This window comes from Hippocampus guttulatus, chromosome 5, assembly GCF_054856545.1.
Source record: "Hippocampus guttulatus isolate MCC_2025c chromosome 5, RoL_Hgut_1.0, whole genome shotgun sequence".
NCBI lineage: Eukaryota > Metazoa > Chordata > Actinopteri > Syngnathiformes > Syngnathidae > Hippocampus > Hippocampus guttulatus.
Window position 1 is genome coordinate 19,379,754 of NC_141265.1, and position 18,105 is coordinate 19,397,858.

At 43.3% G+C, this 18,105-nt stretch overlaps 2 protein-coding genes across 4 annotated transcripts in view; one reads left to right on the forward strand and one right to left on the reverse strand.

The window, feature by feature from the left end:
* LOC147205370 (uncharacterized) overlaps positions 1-12,715 on the forward strand; it is a 46,485-nt gene extending 33,770 nt beyond the window's left edge. For 2 of the 3 annotated variants that reach the window (XM_086111722.1, XM_086111723.1), the window contains 29 exons: positions 426-479; positions 551-604; positions 704-757; positions 846-899; positions 2,495-2,602; positions 2,680-2,733; positions 2,917-3,024; positions 3,120-3,173; positions 4,299-4,352; positions 5,069-5,125; positions 5,662-5,715; positions 5,807-5,860; positions 5,940-5,993; positions 6,110-6,163; positions 7,037-7,144; positions 7,216-7,323; positions 7,422-7,529; positions 7,619-7,672; positions 7,842-7,904; positions 8,344-8,397; positions 8,487-8,522; positions 9,016-9,033; positions 9,134-9,169; positions 9,252-9,278; positions 9,362-9,427; positions 10,532-10,703; positions 10,795-10,904; positions 11,013-11,231; positions 12,206-12,715. In XM_086111722.1, coding sequence (XP_085967848.1) covers positions 426-479; positions 551-604; positions 704-757; positions 846-899; positions 2,495-2,602; positions 2,680-2,733; positions 2,917-3,024; positions 3,120-3,173; positions 4,299-4,352; positions 5,069-5,125; positions 5,662-5,715; positions 5,807-5,860; positions 5,940-5,993; positions 6,110-6,163; positions 7,037-7,144; positions 7,216-7,323; positions 7,422-7,529; positions 7,619-7,672; positions 7,842-7,904; positions 8,344-8,397; positions 8,487-8,522; positions 9,016-9,033; positions 9,134-9,169; positions 9,252-9,278; positions 9,362-9,427; positions 10,532-10,703; positions 10,795-10,904; positions 11,013-11,231; positions 12,206-12,352 — 2,193 coding nt within the window. In that variant the 3' untranslated portion in view covers positions 12,353-12,715. Of the gene's footprint in view, positions 1-425; positions 480-550; positions 605-703; positions 758-845; positions 900-2,494; positions 2,603-2,679; positions 2,734-2,916; positions 3,025-3,119; positions 3,174-4,298; positions 4,353-5,068; positions 5,126-5,661; positions 5,716-5,806; positions 5,861-5,939; positions 5,994-6,109; positions 6,164-7,036; positions 7,145-7,215; positions 7,324-7,421; positions 7,530-7,618; positions 7,673-7,841; positions 7,905-8,343; positions 8,398-8,486; positions 8,523-9,015; positions 9,034-9,133; positions 9,170-9,251; positions 9,279-9,361; positions 9,428-10,531; positions 10,704-10,769; positions 10,905-11,012; positions 11,232-12,205 lie in introns of those variants that run through there. The other variant, XR_015100955.1, reaches the window with a different exon arrangement.
* Positions 12,716-13,351: 636 nt separating this feature from the next.
* LOC147205371 (uncharacterized) lies at positions 13,352-18,007 on the reverse strand. The gene is made up of 8 exons (XM_086111730.1): positions 16,519-18,007; positions 15,360-15,533; positions 15,100-15,278; positions 14,937-15,030; positions 14,604-14,673; positions 14,487-14,523; positions 14,346-14,409; positions 13,352-13,671 (listed from the first exon to the last, which is right to left on the reverse strand). Exons 1-8 carry the CDS (start codon positions 16,540-16,542, stop codon positions 13,513-13,515), a joined length of 801 nt encoding a protein of 266 aa, XP_085967856.1. The 5' UTR covers positions 16,543-18,007; the 3' UTR covers positions 13,352-13,512.
* Between the last annotated feature and the right edge of the window lie 98 nt (positions 18,008-18,105).

Consider the following 18,105-nt stretch of genomic DNA (forward strand, 5'->3'; position numbering starts at 1 on the left):
CCTGGAATGTATGACATATAAACAAACACGTAGCTGTGAAATCACCCCCCCCCCCCCTGCTGTGGAAACAAACTGTAAAGGATTGCGACAGGAAAACGCCGAGCAGAATAATCCTTTTCTTGCACCTGAGTCTCATAGACGCCATTTAGACAAGTAGCGAGACAATGAGTCACGACATCCTATACCTGCCGAGACAGTTTTACTGTCGTCCTGACGGTGTTGCCACGGCAACAGGCTCGTCTCCATCACTTACAAAGACTCTGGTGCGTGATTTTCAAAGCACTTTCCATTGCAGATTTAATTCGGCTCCTCCGGCCCACACACGCCATCTCATTTATTTTCACACATTTATTCACTCCTTCGCTGTCATTTTTTTTGAGGTTGTCAAACCTTCACATTCATGGCCTACCTTTGTGTGTGTGTAGGGAGCAGCCGGGCCTCCAGGAACGGGCGGGCCGACGGGGGAGATGGGACCCTTGGTGAGTCTGATCACACAACTGACTTCGGAACGTGTGCTGATGATTGAAAGTTGCTTTGTGTTTCTGTACAGGGCTTACCGGGGAAGGCTGGAGATGGAGGACTGTCTGGTGAGCCTGGGGACAAGGTACATATATGCCACTTTATTAGGTACACCCACACAGTCTAATGATATCCGACGTCTTTAGAACTTGCGATTTGCTGAAGGATGATCATTCATTCACAGGGTGACCTTGGTCCATCCGGCAACATAGGAGAGCAGGGCTTGATTGGCCAGAGAGTAAGTATCGTCTATACAGTGCTGTCGTGTGAAAATGTGGGTGTATGTAGCTTGTAGTAGTTACATTCATGAAGATCCCCCCCCTAAGGGTGAGCATGGCATCGATGGTGAGGCTGGACCGAGTGGACCTGATGGAGTTAAGGTAAAGCACTTATGATGGAACATAAGTGTTTATATTGATCCCCAAATGTAACTCAACAGTTTCAGCATGGGTTCATTCAGTCCAAGAAATACGTCAACTAGAACCAAATACGTGAAACAGATCCAAATGAGTTCAAATCCAGTTGAATCTTGTCGTTCGAGGCAGACGTACGAGTGAGCTCTTGGACCTGCTCTGAGGCAGATACAGACAATGTGACTCTTTTAAAAGCTATCATGGCTGGAAAGCATTGGGTGGGGGGGGGGGGGGGGGGATTGTTGCCGAATGAAACCAAGTCAAACAAACAGAATTACGAGATTCATTTTGGCTCCATGGTGTATACAACATATTTTTGTCAACCAAGAGAGTTAAACAGTGTACATTAAATCCACTGTGTAGCTTTTGGATAGAAAGCAGCAGCTCACCAGGGATTTGCAAGCATTAGCTGTTCACTCTTGGGAGGAAAAAAACATCAGCTCCTTGTATCGCTTCGTTCTTCCATTCTGGTGAAAGACAAATGGAAAGTCAGCAAGTTTTGACTGTCTCTTTGCAGCCGTGTATCACTCCGTCAACCCTCCCAAAAGGTATTAAAAGACTACTAAGTTGTCTTTTCATACAACAACATCACTCTGTATAGCATAGACATTTGCCTCTTAACTAAAGTTAAAAACTAATCATGGAAGGTCCGAATTGTCGACCGCATTGTGGCTAGCAGAACTTTCTGTATTCAGCAGCATGTGCCTTCGTAAGAATGAAGAAAACACTTGCTAACTAGCCAACCAACAAAATGAAGAAAATACTTAACTAATTAACTAGCTAGCCAACTAACTCACTACCTACCCAAGTAATGCCAAGTTTGGGACATGGACGCTATTTATTGACTTTTCTGACCCCTCGAGTGACTGTTTTCAAAAAGTAACTCATATGTCACAAATATGACTTGTGTTACAAAGAAACTCCAACCGACCACCTAGCTTGATAAGTCACAACCTAGATAATTAACAAAGAAATGAAATAGTAAACCAACAAATGAAATACTTAGCTAACTGCACACCAAGTGTTGGCAATGTAGTCTCTTTTCTGATCCCTTGAGAGACGATGCAAAAAAGCTACCTCAGTAACTATCTATCCAGCCATTTTACAAAACGACGAATTCAGCTGATTAAATTCCACATATGAAGCAATTAACTTGGAAACTAGCATACACACCTTCTTACCCAGTCGTGCCCACTTAGCCAACTCTGCTTCCTGTCAAGCTAATCGGCAAACTAACCAATTAATAAATAAAATAAATAACATTAACTCTGTAACTATCTCGCTAGCTAACTAACGACCATACCAACCAACTAGCCAACCTTCATTCTACTTTATTACATTTTGCTATGTTAATATAAGGTAAACAATGATACCCAGTCGAATTTCATGTCCTCTGTATATTGAAGATAAAATGTTACGGCTATTTGCTGTTTATTGGCATTTCTGTTTGAGTAATTTTCATCGACTCTGCTTGTTTATTTTGATGAGCTTGAGCATTACTATCCTCCTCCGCCACATAAATCGATATAAATTCTTCCACTGCTCCAATGATCTCTCTTCAGGGTGAGAAAGGGGATGCCGGCGCAGAAGGTGCCATGGGAGACAAGGGTGAAATAGGCCAGATAGGAGAAGATGGACCCTCTGGGCCGCCTGGACTGTCGGGAGTGAGGGTAAGTGTCTATTGGATTCTCTTGATAAATAAGACGTCTTGTTTTTGTCCACTTAAAATCATTCTACTTCAAAAAAGGGTCAGGAGGGTAAACCAGGCAAAATCGGCGAAGGAGGAAAAGCAGGAAATAAGGTTTGTCCACCCGTCACTTTCCCCTTCAAGTCGATTTGCTGTCCCTGTAGTAGTGATTGAACACTTCTTGACAAAGAGATACCTTCTTGGGGATGCTCTCCGATCGTAAATTGGAAATTGTCACTAAAGTCACTAGGGTTTTCACCCCCGCTACATACCTGCTTATTGACTGCCTCTCGCCAGGGCACCAAAGGACACCAAGGTCACCTGGGTGAAAGCGGGCCAATGGGCGAGCAGGGAGCGCCAGGATTTGTCGGACTGAAGGGAGCAAGAGGAACGATGGGTCCAGTGGTAAAACATCCGCTCGCTTTTCAAGCTTCTTTTGGACTGACAGACTTAATTGGATTTTGGTTTAACGTGGACTAAATGTGGATTTATTTCCCCAGGGTGCTCCTGGAAGAATGGGACAGCTGGGAGAACCGGGAATTCCAGGCTATGAGGTGTAGAATAATAGCATTTAAAAAAAAATTTAAAAAAGGAAATCCTCTTCAGTAAGGTGATAAAACAATCACCCAGAGTGGGATTTTGTTAGATTTTTATTACTGCTGGTTGCCACTGAGGATACATCGTTCTGCTTTGTGGATGTCACAGTCACAACACTCAAGGGGGATGAATCATTCCGGGCCTTCCATCTGTGACCTTATAGAATTACCTGATCCATTTGACCGTTAAATAGTTTTCAACATACCACCAAAAAACGTTTTTTTTTTCCTTTCACATGTCACTGGGTATTCTGCACTTATATTTATTGATCACAGTTTGCAAGAAGCAACCTTATACCATAATTGCAATCATCTATACAATGTATGGTGAACAAAATGAAAACGTTCATATTTCAAGTGTTGTTAATGATCTAATTTGTATTTTTGAGACTTTTTGAATGGCAGGTTTACAGATTGGGTGTCATTTTAAAGATATTCCAGGTGGAAAAATCCAAATCAAGATTGTGAAAGACTTTTTTTTTAAGGGAACAGACAAAATAGTGTGTTTGTACTCCAAAATTAAACAAAACTGTATCTGACCCAGACTGTGTCAAAGACAGTTTGAGAAATGTGATTAACCCTTTAGAGGGCACCCATTAAAATTACACTACAACCCCAGAACAATTACAAAAACCCACATATTTAATTTACTTGTGTAACTTTTTTGTGTTATGGGGATATACCATTGAAATGTAATTTTATTTTTGAGGGGCGTTTGGTGTCAATTGCAAATATATTGAAATGACCTCATATGGTTCATTGTGCCGTTTTTTTTAACCAGATCTTTTCTAATCAGATTGAACTTTGTTCCATTCTTACGTTGAATTTGGTTGAAATTTGTTCCATTGACAGTGAGCACTTCTCGTTTGCCAAGGTGACCAAAATGTTGATCACATCAGAAATTGACTGACCCCACATTGCCAATACAGTGAGACTGGACATTTCAGTGGTCTTTTATTGTGGCCGGGATATGCCCTAAGGTTTTTTTTTAACTTGTTTAAATCATGACAACAGTTACTGTAGGACTACTGACTGGTAAAGGGTTAGCTTTGTCCGAGTAACGGCGTGCTCCTCTTGTTGTAGGGTCACAAAGGACTGCACGGCTCACAAGGACCACCAGGACCAAAAGGTGAAAAGGTACATTGGGACACGATTCGTTCCGCACTCATTACACATTACAGCGCCCAACGGTTGTCGGTTAAGGTAGCCCTTCGAGACGATTGGTCGGAAGTAGGGCGCATCTAATTCACTTGTTAGCGTTCAAGTGTGCAATCCGCCGAGTAAATGGACACTTTTAGTCACGATTGAAGCAATACAAACATTTCTGTACACTGGACAGGATGCAGCACAACACAAACCAGATTAAAACACTTTGAGCCATCTGGATGTGCGCAGTTGTATTGTTGTCAGAAAATAAAAGCAATGCTTGTTGACTAATCAAAATCATACGGTCACATGTGAACTTGATTGACTCCCCCAACCAAAACGTGCAGCCGATGTGATACAAAACATACTTACACAATTGTCCCAGTCACTCTTTTTATTTCTCATTTCGCCACGGTCTTTCACCATTCCTAATTATTTTCTCAATTTTGTCATCATTATTTTTTTAATCCTTTCGTTTGACACATGTAGAACACGACGGATAAAATCCCTCCCGCGTCTGTTATTGTTCAATTAGTGTCATTGAGTTCCAGAGAGAGCGAGACAGTGACTCATCCTTGTGCATTTGAACACTTGGAAAGCACCTGTCCTGTGACGTGGACACGACGATTAAGCCATTTGCCATGCTAGCCTAAGGGGTAATTCTCAATTCCTTTTTTGTTTTTGATGATTTTCCTGTTGCCTTTTAGGGTGGGCAAGGGGAGGACAGCAAGATAGAAGGACCCCCAGGTCGCCAAGGTGATAGAGTGAGTTTTTCTTCTTTGGTTACCGCTGCTCGGCGATTTAGCCATGAGATGTGAACTGTATTAACGCCGTCGGAGGTCGGGGGTTCAAATCTGAGCTTTGGCGTGGAGTCTTTCCTCTGTGTATCGAGGCATCATCCCACATTCCCAAAACATGCATGTTAGGCTCAGAGAAGACTCCAAATTGTTTATCGGTGTGATTGACGTTTTCAAAGAGGAGCTAAAGGGAAGGCACAGCAGCTCGTTCTGATCCTGCTGATCTCACGACAGCTGTGTGTTAAAGGGAACACGTTCCTATGGTGAGAGAGGCGAGCCAAGCAGACAGCTTCACACCATCTCGGCGTTCGAGACGGCTTGTATGAGGGGCTGCGATTTTAAGACCGTGTGCAACGATAAATATTTTACTGTCTGACCCGCTGTGATATGTCGCTGGTTTGTTTGGAGGCGTAGGGGACGTCGCCATCTATTTTATGTTCTCTGAGGGGGAGCTGACCGTACCGCATTTGAGGTTGTTTTTTTATCTGTGCGCCCCATGGCAGGGCCCTCCTGGTAACAGAGGTGATAGAGGAGAATCAGGTGACCCCGGATACAATGTAAGTGAATTTAAGATGACTACATTCCCCCACCACTTATGAAGCCCAACGATTTTAAGCTCTGCATAGTGTCATGTATGACATTTTGCAGGGTCCAGTTGGTCTTGATGGAGAGAGAGGTAAAGCCGGTGCCCAAGGACCTCCTGTAAGTATGCCATCGGTTTGATTTAAAGCCACACCAAAGCTTTGATGTTCCTTTTTTGAAACCATAATGGTCATTTCAGGGACATCCGGGGCCCGGAGGGCAACAAGGACCGAAAGGATCCAAAGGTGAACAAGTAAGGACTTAACTCAGTGTAATGTAGATGACTGCAGGCGCTGTGTGTCGCTCGATTCTAAAAGTCTACCGTGCACTCACATTGGAGTTACACAACGTTAACTCTCTATGATCCAGGGTCAGAAAGGAAAATCTGGGCCGAGAGGAACATCTGGGAGCAAAGGACCACCGGTGAGATAACTGGCAAGAATATAAGACCTTTAGTAACCGTAAAGACAATGACTGAAGTTGTTGGAAATCTTCAAACACAAACTTCACAATAGAGGAAGGGCAATAAATATCCCGGGGTTATAAAATGGAATATCCAGAGGCCCAGACATGACGTGGGAAAACATTTTTAAATGGTTGTAGGCTTAATTCAGGCACATCACTCAATCTATGCCAGCCATTTTAGTTCATCGCAACTGTTGACTGCCAGCCATTTTAGAACCTTTTGACTGATTTATCAAGACCCACAGAATAATCTGTCGATCTATCTTAAATCACTGTTATAGCATGTATAACGGTGACTTTGATGCAAATATTTTTGCTTTCCTGACAGTTAACATCTGAACAGTGGTTTCATTCTATAAATCAGGTCAAAAAAACATTTCGGAATGGCTATTCACAGCTAAGTTTTTATTCAGTGATATACGAGTGGTGTGAGTAACATGGCCGCTAACCAGTCAGTGACTAGTGTGACAAGCTAACGTAGCATTCTTTTTGTCTTGTTCTCTTTCTTGTCAAACCGCATTTACGGTACAGTACTCAAATGCATAAACCGGTCACAGATTATCCAAATTATAGTCCAAGCAAAATAAAAAGAACGTGCTGAAGAAGTAGAAACCTACCAAAATAAAAGCCGTAACAGCACAGCATGGCCTATCAGAAGCTAGCATTTTGCCGATCCATCCGCACGACTACCGGTGGTCATCTCTGCAAAACTGAAACACTTGTGGCACGAAAGTACTTGCGCTCAAAATGTGTACAGTATCTACGTGCTTCCCTGTAACTTCGTCGAGTATTATAAAATAAAGATGTATTGTACTTATTGTTTTTGACAAGGGTACAGAGGGCTCCCCTGGCCCACGAGGTGTTACAGGAAGGGAGGGTCTGGAGGGGCTTCATGGAATGGATGGATTGCCCGGAACAGATGGAAGCAAAGGCACCAAGGTAAGGCAGGTTGTTTGATGAATGAGTTAATAACTTCAACTACGCTTCGTCATTCCTATCTTTGCATTTAGGGGGAGCCGGGAGAAGATGGAGGATTAGGCCTCATGGGGAAACCTGGGCCGCAGGGTAAAAATGGTGAGACGGGTCTCCCTGGATCTCAAGGTTCTTTTGGATCAAAAGTAAGACTGATCTTATTGGCGAAAACAGTGATATGACACGGCTGCTACCAGTGTGTTTGTGGGGCATGTTTACCAGATGTCATATTCGTGTGCTTTAGGGTGAAAGGGGTCTTCCGGGCCAAACTGGGCCCGCAGGAATTAGGGGAACCGTTGGCGGTGAGGGATTGATGGGAAACCAAGGAATGAAGGGCTCCAAAGGGCAACCAGTACGCACAAATACTGCACGTCATTTAGCATCACAGCCTATTTTGGCACAGTTATAAATATTTGTATGACCCATCCTTTAATATTTCAGGGGGACATTGGTGAACAAGGATTTGCAGGGGTGCTAGGTCTGTTTGGACCTAAGGTAGGATTCCATCAAAATCCATCCAGTATTTTTAAATGTCTCATACGTTGACATTACACAATTCGCTTTCTTCTTGAGATGTTCTGCTCCGGTACTAACGAGTCAACTCTACATTTTGCTTTCATTATGTGTGAGTCCATGAATGTAAAGAATTGGTCTCTCTCCCCAGGGACCCCAAGGAGACATGGGCCCAGCGGGGATACAGGGTCCAAAAGGACCAAGAGGACTGATGGTAAGCACATCTGGATATTCTGCCTTCTGCCATTTGAATCCAGAACACAACTCTGCGTAGCGCTGTGTGATATTACGATATATGTATATCGTAGGGTGATATAATCATACGTGATAGAACCCTGGATCATTTCTATCATCATTTTGTGGGGTATTGTGTTAGCTCTGTTGCTACACTTATGTAGCGTCCGAGAAGGTCGCTCAACAACAGCCGCCTTTGTATTACATCATCCTTGTGACGTGACCGATTGACCCCTCAAGCCAACCGTGACAGGAATTTAACCGCTGTAGCGTGGGTTGATTGCTCATGTCTGGAGAGTGGGGTGCAGGTATCACGTGCCAATGAGGCGAGACCGCTGCACTGGGGCTGGCAACCGTTCCGCGGCCCGGCGGTTGGGCCCCACTGCTCGCAATCACTCAAACGCGTCCTTGCTTTCCAGGGTACGGATGGAGCTCTGGGCCCCGTTGGCATCATCGGCCCCAACGGCCATCCTGTACGTACCTGTATAACACATCCTGACTTGACAGTTTTATGGTCCTTGGAGTGACCCCCCCCCCCCCCCCCTGCTTTTTCTCTCGTCAGGGACTACAAGGTGACAAAGGAAGTCGGGGGGACGTGGTGCGTGACAAACTTTTGACAAATCCCTTTCTGTCTGAACTGTGAGTGCTGGCTGGCATGCTTTGCGTGGAGGCTACACACACACGCATGCACGCACGCACACACACGCACACGCACACACACGCACACACACACACACACACACACACACACACACACACACACACACACACACACACACACACACACACGGCGGTCTCGAACGTCCTTTGGCACTTTCTTCTTGTGCACCACCGTTGCAATATCCACAGTGACACTTGGCGCTAATGAAATTCTGCTTCATACCGATCCATTTAATAGCTTTATTGATATGCTTCACATCTAAAAAATGCGCTTACGATGAGAAGGGAGTAATCTCGGAGAAGTGGTTTGAAAAAAAGGGTAGGGCAGATGTTTGTTAAACAGGCGGCGCAAAAATGTTTCAACCTCCATCCTCATTCTATTGTTCTGGAATTGTCTGCCGTCAAGTATTGATCTATTTCATCCTTAACAGGGCTTGCCAGGACCAAGGGTAAGGAATAATAAATCGTCTCAGTCCAAGCAACCCCTGAAAAAAAACAACAATATTTTAAACCCAAACATGTGAACAGGATTTTTTTTTTTTTCCTCAGGGATCTCCCGGTCCTCGTGGCCCACCGGGACCTCCAGTAAGTTCACTTCACTCTACATAGTTTATGTGCATCACTTATTGGACGTTTAGTAATAAGATCGCCTTTTTGCTTTCCCTAGGGTCGCACCAGTTCTACCCTTTCTCTTGTGTGTATTTCTTTTTCTGGTGAATTCAGGTTAAGCCCCAAACCGTGTGTGCTTTGCCTGACGTCTTTGTTTTATTTCTGTAGAGAAACGAGGCACTTGGTGCAACTTTTCAAGTCATCATTGATTCGCATGCTCCACTCAGGCCAGAGGTGAGTTCTGACTGGCAGTTAAGCCTGTGGGGTTTGAACCTTTTATAGGGAACTCATTGAAATAAATGGACATTTGACATTTTAAACGTACCACATTACTATATTATACGATGCAGCTTTTGCAACTTTGTTACGCATCATTATCATGACATCGCACGACTTCCGATATGTGACAATGAGTTTTAATAACTCCATTATCATCGTCACCTTTCTTCATTTATTGGTCGCTATAAATCACACGGTTGAACAACCTTTACGTCCACCCAAAAGAAATTGAACGGCAGTTGTACGGCAACTCCACTCGGACAAACTACCGCGCACAGCCCGAATCTCAAAACTGCCTCTTTGCCCAGTCTGCCGCAGAAGCAACATCACAAATTTTATCATGAAATTATGTGAGTGAGCATGCTTTCCACAAGGCTTAAATAATAGATGATCTTCGATTCGGGTGATGCCATCTTGAAAAAGGTATTTCCCTCAGGTGCTCAACACAATTCAATCATCTGAGGCTGGTAACCTCCAATATTAAAGTGCAGTGGAGATGTAATGAAAACGTTGAGGCAAATAAGTAACAAAGTAATAAAAGGCAGAAACCGGGCAGTAGAATGGTTGTCGACAATTAATATTTCATCGACCAATTGTATCGCAATTGCCAACTTCTCATGTGTTATGTCTCTGAAATACTTTCCCAATGTGTTTAACACATGCACATTATGGCTCAGATTAATTTTGTAAGTGGGCCAATTTCAAGTAAAATGACCAAATGTGGCTGTCTTCCTTGCCCTATTATAAAAAAAACTAACAAAAAAAAGACACATTATAATCTAGGAACATTTTGCTGAGATCTTGACTCAGGGAAGCAAAAGGTTTACTGTTCTATCGTGTGAGTGAGGTGAACCACTGGGCTCTGGTTTGAACCCCCAAACTTTCCAGCCTGTTTTTTGGAATGTGACATATGGGTCAACGTCCTCTTGTGTCTTTTAGATATACGAGTGTATCTTTGTCAACAAATCTGGTTTTCCAAAACACATGAAGCAGAACTGAAAATTCTTATGTTCCTGCAAACATGAACTCAAAATGACAAATGCTGTCGTCTGTTCAAAGCTGAATTACCACAATATGGACCTTCCCATGCTGGACCAGGGAACGGAGATCTTCAGGACTCTGGAGCATCTCAGCTCTCTAATCCACAGTCTAAAGAACCCACTAGGGAAGCGCAACAATCCAGCTCGCATCTGCCGAGACCTCTACAACTGCGAGCAAAGGATGTACGACGGTAGGGTCCCAAATAGCCGGACAGATGCTTACGCTGGTGCATAGTTTTTGTTTGTTTTTTTTGCAGAAACAATCTGCTGCTGCTTTTCCAGGCACTTACTGGATCGATCCAAACCTGGGCTGCGATGCTGACACCATCGAGGTCACGTGCAACTTCACTGCTGGAGGACAGACATGCTTGAAACCCGTCACCGTCTCCAAGGTTGGATCAGCAAATGCGTGCCTAAAAGTCAATGCATGGCAGGGTGTTTTTTTTTCCTGGCTCAAACTGTCGCAGAATCTGAGAAGAGAATGCTGATTTACCTTCCAGGTGGAGATGGCGGTCGGTCGCATCCAGATGAACTTCATCCACCTTTTGAGTAGCGAGGCTGTGCAACACATCACGGTCCACTGCTTTAACACGCCTGTTTGGGCAGCAGGACCTTCCTTGCAGCACTACAGCCAGGCCGTGAGCTTCAAGACCTGGACAGGGGAGAAGATCCGAGCAGGCGATCTTCTGGAACCACTTGTGCCCAGAGACGACTGCTGGGTAGGCGCACACTCCACTCTCTGCTTTATGTGAAATGAATCAGATTTTTTTTCTTGTAATAAATCGCTTGTGTTTGTTAAAAGATACATTGGAAGAGGGCCTTGAAAAAAAAATCACTTATTCAATTGCAATCACAATATTGAGGAAAGAAAAGCCACAATTAGATTAGCTTTCAAAATCATTCGTCCTGAGTAGATTGAGAGAAAACAGAATAGAGGGGTGGAGCCACCAGTTATGCAATGTCAGATGGGACACGTACTGCATGACCCCAAGGCACATTTCTTTTCTTTTTGCCATACGAGAATAAAGTGCAATTGCACATCCACTACAGTAGGTGGCAGTGGCACTCTCATTATCAGATTGTGCACAGGGAGTACAAAACAATGCTAAAGTTATTCAGCAGATTTGTATTTTTTTTCCCTACTTATAACCTTTTGATTGACAAACGGTGGGGCGGGCGTGACAAAATAATTTCGAAGTACTGGCATATTAAAGGCAGATGACAACAGTTAAGTGTTGAAGTTTCTGCGATTCAAATTTTTTTGGGCTGATATTTTCCCTTTTACTGAAAATAAATATTGGTTTTAAATATCAGTTATCAGCCTCCTTGGCTGCTAATAATCGGTATCAGACATATCGGCCGAGTGTGGAAGACTATGGAGAGTTTACCCCCTGAGCAGATGTATACCTTCTACACAACTAAAATAAACTTGACCGGGAGGAACAAAGAAAGCGATTTAGGGAACTGAAACCCAGACAGAAAACTGTCGTCTTGTTCCAAACTCCATCGCAGAAATTAGCTATTTCTATATTTTGAATGCAGATCGTCGGCTGTCATTTCATCTTTAACTTGTAACGCATTTCCGGAAAAGCAACTTTTAGATCAAACCAAAACCTTTGCAGAAATATGGAGGCAAATGCTTTTCACTGACTGGACCATGACGGAATCTATTTTTTTGACACAATGTTCCCAGATCAAGGACGGCCGCTGGCGTCAGACCCACTTTGTGTTTCAGACTCAGGAGCCCAATTTACTCCCCATCGTGGAAGTATCCAACTTGCCGACCACAGAACCTGGATCACGTTATCACCTTGAGGTTGGACCCGTTTGCTTCTTATAAAATCTCAGTATAGGCCAGCCCCCCTCCAACTCCTGAGTGGGGTGACCTGACGGACAGTTTCGGACTGCAAGGAACCCCGATTACGCTCCTGAAACTATGCTTGGACTGCAGAAACAGAGGCGGGAACATATAAGACTTCTGGCACTGATCCGCCTTTGGAATAAAAACCTTTCTTCTCCAGTGACTTGCCGCAAGCTTTGAATTGCCCTGGATGGAAGGAAAACGATAAGAACATTTCATTGTTTTGGCGCTATCAAACTCTGGTTGTACAGAAATAATGAAGGTCCATTTATAAATGCGCTAATGTATTATTTATAACTATGTATATGCTGTATATTGTGATATAAAGTGCAATAGCTGTGACTGCGCGCATCTTATCACTCATTCGGATGTCTTCGCACAAGCACGTGAGAAGATACTACCTCGTTCGGCACGTCTGAGAGGTCCTGATTCGGGTGCGCTCACTGGACACAACATTAGGGACACTTGCGCAATCTAATGAGATCAGGAACATTCTCCACTGCGCTCGGTGAAACGCAGCGCAGTGCGACGTCACTGGCAAAGGACAACTTAATAAACGCGGTGCTGATCAAAATCCGATTCAAACGGAATGGTGTCATCTTTGTAAAGGCAAATGTTTTGCTCTCATTCGTTTTGGGTGCTGTGAAAATTTGTCACGTTCGTGGCGTTGTTTTTCTAAAACTGGCGAATCAAAATGTATGCACTTATTTGTGATTCATTTATCTCAATCAAGACTTGAGTTATTGTAAATTGTGAACTTAAAATGTTAGTAAACACTCTGACGCCGATTTATTTATTTTTTTCATGCCATTGTCTAATTGCTCGACTGAATGGAATAACAATTCAATACACCTGTTTGAAAAATACAACGAAAATTGAGAATGACTTCACGTTAGACTGTGCAAGTGTACCGAACCTGGTGCTGCAACTATCCTGTACTCATTGGGAATACAACACAAAATATGCTCGCCGGCCACATTTTGGTCAATAAATTTTATTTTGTCAAGCTACCGTGATCATTTTTTATATTTAGCACCGTGAAATTGTTCTGTTCAATGTGGAAAAACTCAACTCATATTTGTGAAAAATATCTGTGAGGTACTTTCTTATCTACTAATTCTACCTTCTACCGTCAACGTTTATCGTGGGCACATAGCATGGCGGCCCCCGTCGATGGGGAGGTTGACTCCGGTGATGAAAGTGGCGGCATCCGATGCCAGGAAGGCGATGCTGTGGGCCACCTCGTCCACTTCGCCCGGTCGGCCGAGCGCGTGAGTCTGCTTGCACTTTTCTAGGAACTAAAAGGAGGAAAAAAAGAAAACAAGAACTACACCATGTACCACCTATAAAGATACATACTGGTATATCTCCAAGTACCGCATGATCAATAATATATTAGGTTTTGCGTTTGCATACAAACGGAATCAAAAAAGTGTTTACAAACAAACATCTCTTCAAGAACACATAAATGTATTGCACTTACCAAGTGAAATGCAACTGAACTGCACAGATTTTTTTGTGTACCACTAGAGGGCGCCCACCGTTCCAGGTTCACTGGCATGCAGATAAATCCCAAACACACCAGGCCACTGAGGCTACTTGAGCCCAGACAGTTAAAATAAACTGGTAACATGTTATTTAACTTCCAAATTGTCCTCATTTCAAGTGGATATTTCCCAATGTCAAGTGAATTAATCGTCATCATTTTTTATTTATTTTTTGCTCTTTCTTCCATAATTATTCCTGTGCAATTTGATGCAAGTAAATGCTGTTGGTGATAGGCTGAGAAAACTCTTTGAAAGCTTGTTTGATAGCAGGAAAAATAAAGCAAAACCCAGAAGGGGAAAAAACAAAAAGCTACCTTGTCTCTCCCTCACACGTGCTCACTCCTCCTGCACCTTCCTTCTTTTGTCCATGTGTATACAATATAACTGTAAAAAGTTACATATACAGCACATGCTCATGTTTGTACCTGAGCATATTGCTCCTCATTCAATCCTGCCCTCTTGTGCACTTCTGTCACGATCACACCGGGACTGTGGAATTAAAACACACAATGGCTCAAAAGTGTCCCCTGGAGCACTTTAGAAGGCCACAAGGTCATGAAACATACCACACGGAGTTGACTCGAACTTGCTTCGACGCTAGTTCTGAAATGAAAAGCACTTCCATGATTCCTCTTTTTTTTTCCTAATGAAAAGAGCATTGTAAGATAAAACTGCTGACTCACCCAGCGCGACACAGCAAGTGAATTGGTCAATGGCCGATTTGGACATACAATAGGCCAGAACACCAGGGAACTACAATGACAACAGACTGCAAAGATTGTACCAGATGCTTTTAACCTGCACAGTTATTTTCATGCTCTTTGGACACTTCATTAGGAACACCAGCAATATGTATTGTGTCTATGCATGCAGTGTATGCGTGTGTGTGTGTGTGTGTGTGTGTGTGTGTGTGTGTGTGTGTGTGTGTGTGTGTGTGTGAATGATCTCATTAGATCGTGTGACAAATGAAGTGGCCATTGAATTCATAACAATGACAATTTTATGAATATCTGTACCGATCTCTGTCCATTGATGCTGGACACATTGACGATGGAGCCTTTGGTCTTGACCAGGTGAGGCACACAGAGCTGGGTCAGGTGGTACGCAGATCTGGAAAGCAAGTACCGCCGAGTACTAACAGTGTAAGCAACATGAGTGCGTCTCCACGACGACGCTCACCTGACATTGATGTTCATGACCCTGTCGTACGTCGCCAGGTCTGACGTTTCGATGCCGCCTAAGGCCAGTATACCGGCGCTGTTCACTAGGACGTCCAGCCGGCCAAAATACGCCACAACTTCCTCCACCGTCCTCCTCACTGTGTCCTCGTCTGTCAGGTCACCGGGCACAAGCAAGGGCTGCTCAAAACATGAGTAGAAGGAAGCTATGCTTAACGACTTTTAACAAATGGCATCCGTATTTGTACACATCAATAACACCTCAGTTCCTCCAGCATACTCTGTGCACTCCTTGGCCACTTTCTTCAGACTCTCCACATCTCTGCCATTGAGAGCCAGCGCAGCTCCCAATTTAGCAAACAGGACGGCCGTACCTGCCCCGATACCTGAACTGGCACCCGTGATCAGGGTCACTTTTCCCTTCAGGGAAGACACCTAAAAGAGACATGACACGGCTATAAAAAAGAAAAAAAGATAATATGATTATATTTACTCGCGCCCCTTGTGAGGATAAACTGGATCGGAAAATGGATGGATGGATGAATGGATGGACATTTAGCCAGACAACATAACAGCACTGACAGTAATACAGTACATTCTTTATCCTCAGTGAAGAATGACGAGTAAGGGTGTCATACTGATGAACTGAGAGTAGAAATATCTTAATGACCAGTTTGTCTGTCTGTCTGTCTTATACTGTGGCCAAGGTGAGCACCCCAGAAAGAGCAGGACTATGGTCATTGAATTGGTGCAGTGTGACCAAAACTGTTTCATCCCTTTGAACGGTTGAGGACTTCTCCTTCCCATTTCACAACACGGACGAGTACATTACAGACAGTCATATGGAGGGTTCTGGCGGTCACAGTGTTTGAAGACTTTAATTTCTCTACTTTTAGTCATACAGAATTCATAAAGTACGGTCCAGAAAATAACATAGACGATGATGATAAGATAATCTAAGATATTTATTTTTCCCACACTGGGGAAATTTGCAATCAGTGCTGACATGATTTGACCAAATAAAAACACAGACATTTATGAAGCAGTATTTTTTTTTTCTTTGAACTTGTCTAAGGTCATCCATAAATTGCAATTGAGAATTCCACATTTTTGGGGGCGACCCTAAAAGCAACACAGAAACCACATGACAGAGGCGGTCATATTGTAATACCACTAATTTATATCGTTTTGAATGTGAATGACGAAGAACTGAATACAAGTCGTCAGTAACAAGAGGATGCTCACGGTTTTTTTAAGAGTCCTATTCGGGGGAAAAAATCCACCAATTTCACCAGAGTTATAGAGCTGCGCTTCGTTGTTTTTCTCCAAGAATGAAATAAAATCGATTATATTCTACCATGTTAGAGTAGAGTCCATGCCCCTTGGATCCAACAAAAGGGAGAAGCGAAGCGTAACTTACTTTATATGCGTCACCTGATGCCATTTGCGTTTAAAAAGTCAACCTGTAAAATTTCACTGACGTGTTCACATGTAACTCATAACCAGTAGTGATGTGTCGTTCGCGAACGAGCTCTTAGAGCCGGCTCTTAGAAGTGAACGATGGGACCCGGCTCCTCATTGGGAGCCGGTCCGAATAGGAGCTGACTTTTTTTTTTCTCCTGTTTTTTCCCCCCTTCGGTTAAAGCCGCACGTGATTGGTCAAGATCCGTGGTAGAAGAGGAAGGGGAGGGTTTTAGACACACACACACGCACACGCTGCAGTTTAGAGAAGGGGGAGGGGTTAGAGAAGAGACACACAGCAGCACACTGAGCAGCACGCAAACAAGACAAACGAGGAGACGAGAGAGTTAGTGAACGAAAAAAACAACACGGTGGAAAGCGGAAAGGTGAGAAAATGGATAGGAAACGCAGTGAAATTTGGACTCATTTCAATTTAATTGATAGTTCAAAGGCAGCGTGTAGACTGTGCAAGGTTAAAATATCCCATCGATCAGGCTCCACAAATAACCTGCACAGGCACATCAGAAAAGTCCACCCATCAGTACAATTTGAAGAGAAAAGACAAGCAAGGGAACCAGCTATTAATGAAGGTGCTAGTGTGTCTGCAACTGTTGCTGCTCCTGCAATGTCACAACTGCCTAGATGTACAACCCAGAGCTCTATGAGCCACTTTATGCAAAAAGCTATAAACCAGCAAAACAGAACACAATTGACGAGGAACTGGGTATTATGATTGCAAGTGATTTTCAGCCATTTTGTGTTGGCTGTGTGTTGTCGCAACATCTGTCCCCTCAGAGAGAATCTTCTCCAAAACAGGGCAAATATTAACAGAGAGGAGAAACAGGATCAACCCCTCAAAGCTGAAGCACTTGGTTTTTCTTCATGCCAATCTTCGCGAAAGACAAGTTAAAACTTTTACCTGGGTGCTGCTTTCTTCTTTTTGTTTTACAAATTTTAACTTATAATTTGTTGTGTGGTATTCAAAGCTTACTTATGTTGTTTTACTGTAAATAGTTAAAAGCTTATAAATATACACATTCAGAGATTGGAACTTTTTGTTGACCTTGTTTTGATATGGGTCTTTGTACTTTGTTTTTATTTTTGTAGCACTCCATGTTGTACTCCATGTTGGGTATGTTCAGAAGAATATACATAAAGCCATATAAATAATAAATATTTGATATACTGTCTATTTTTTGCATTAGTAATTCATTTTACGCATAATATTACGTTATTTTTGGTAGTAAATTAATTTAAGCAACAAAAAAACTGAGGAGCCATTCGGGAGCCGAAAGTGCCGGATCTTTTTAGGGAGCCGAGCCAAAAGAGCCGGCTCTTTTTAGGGAGCCGAGCCAAAAGAGCCGGCTCTCTAAAAGGAGCCGGAATTCCCATCACTAATAACCAGAGCCACACGCAGAGATTTCCGGGTGGGTCCCATGCTCGACCTGTGATTGGTTTAACAGAAGTGACGTCAATAACGATACAAAATACTGTCCTAGTTCTCATCAAACAATATTGTGCATTGCTGCATACCAATTAAAATGAC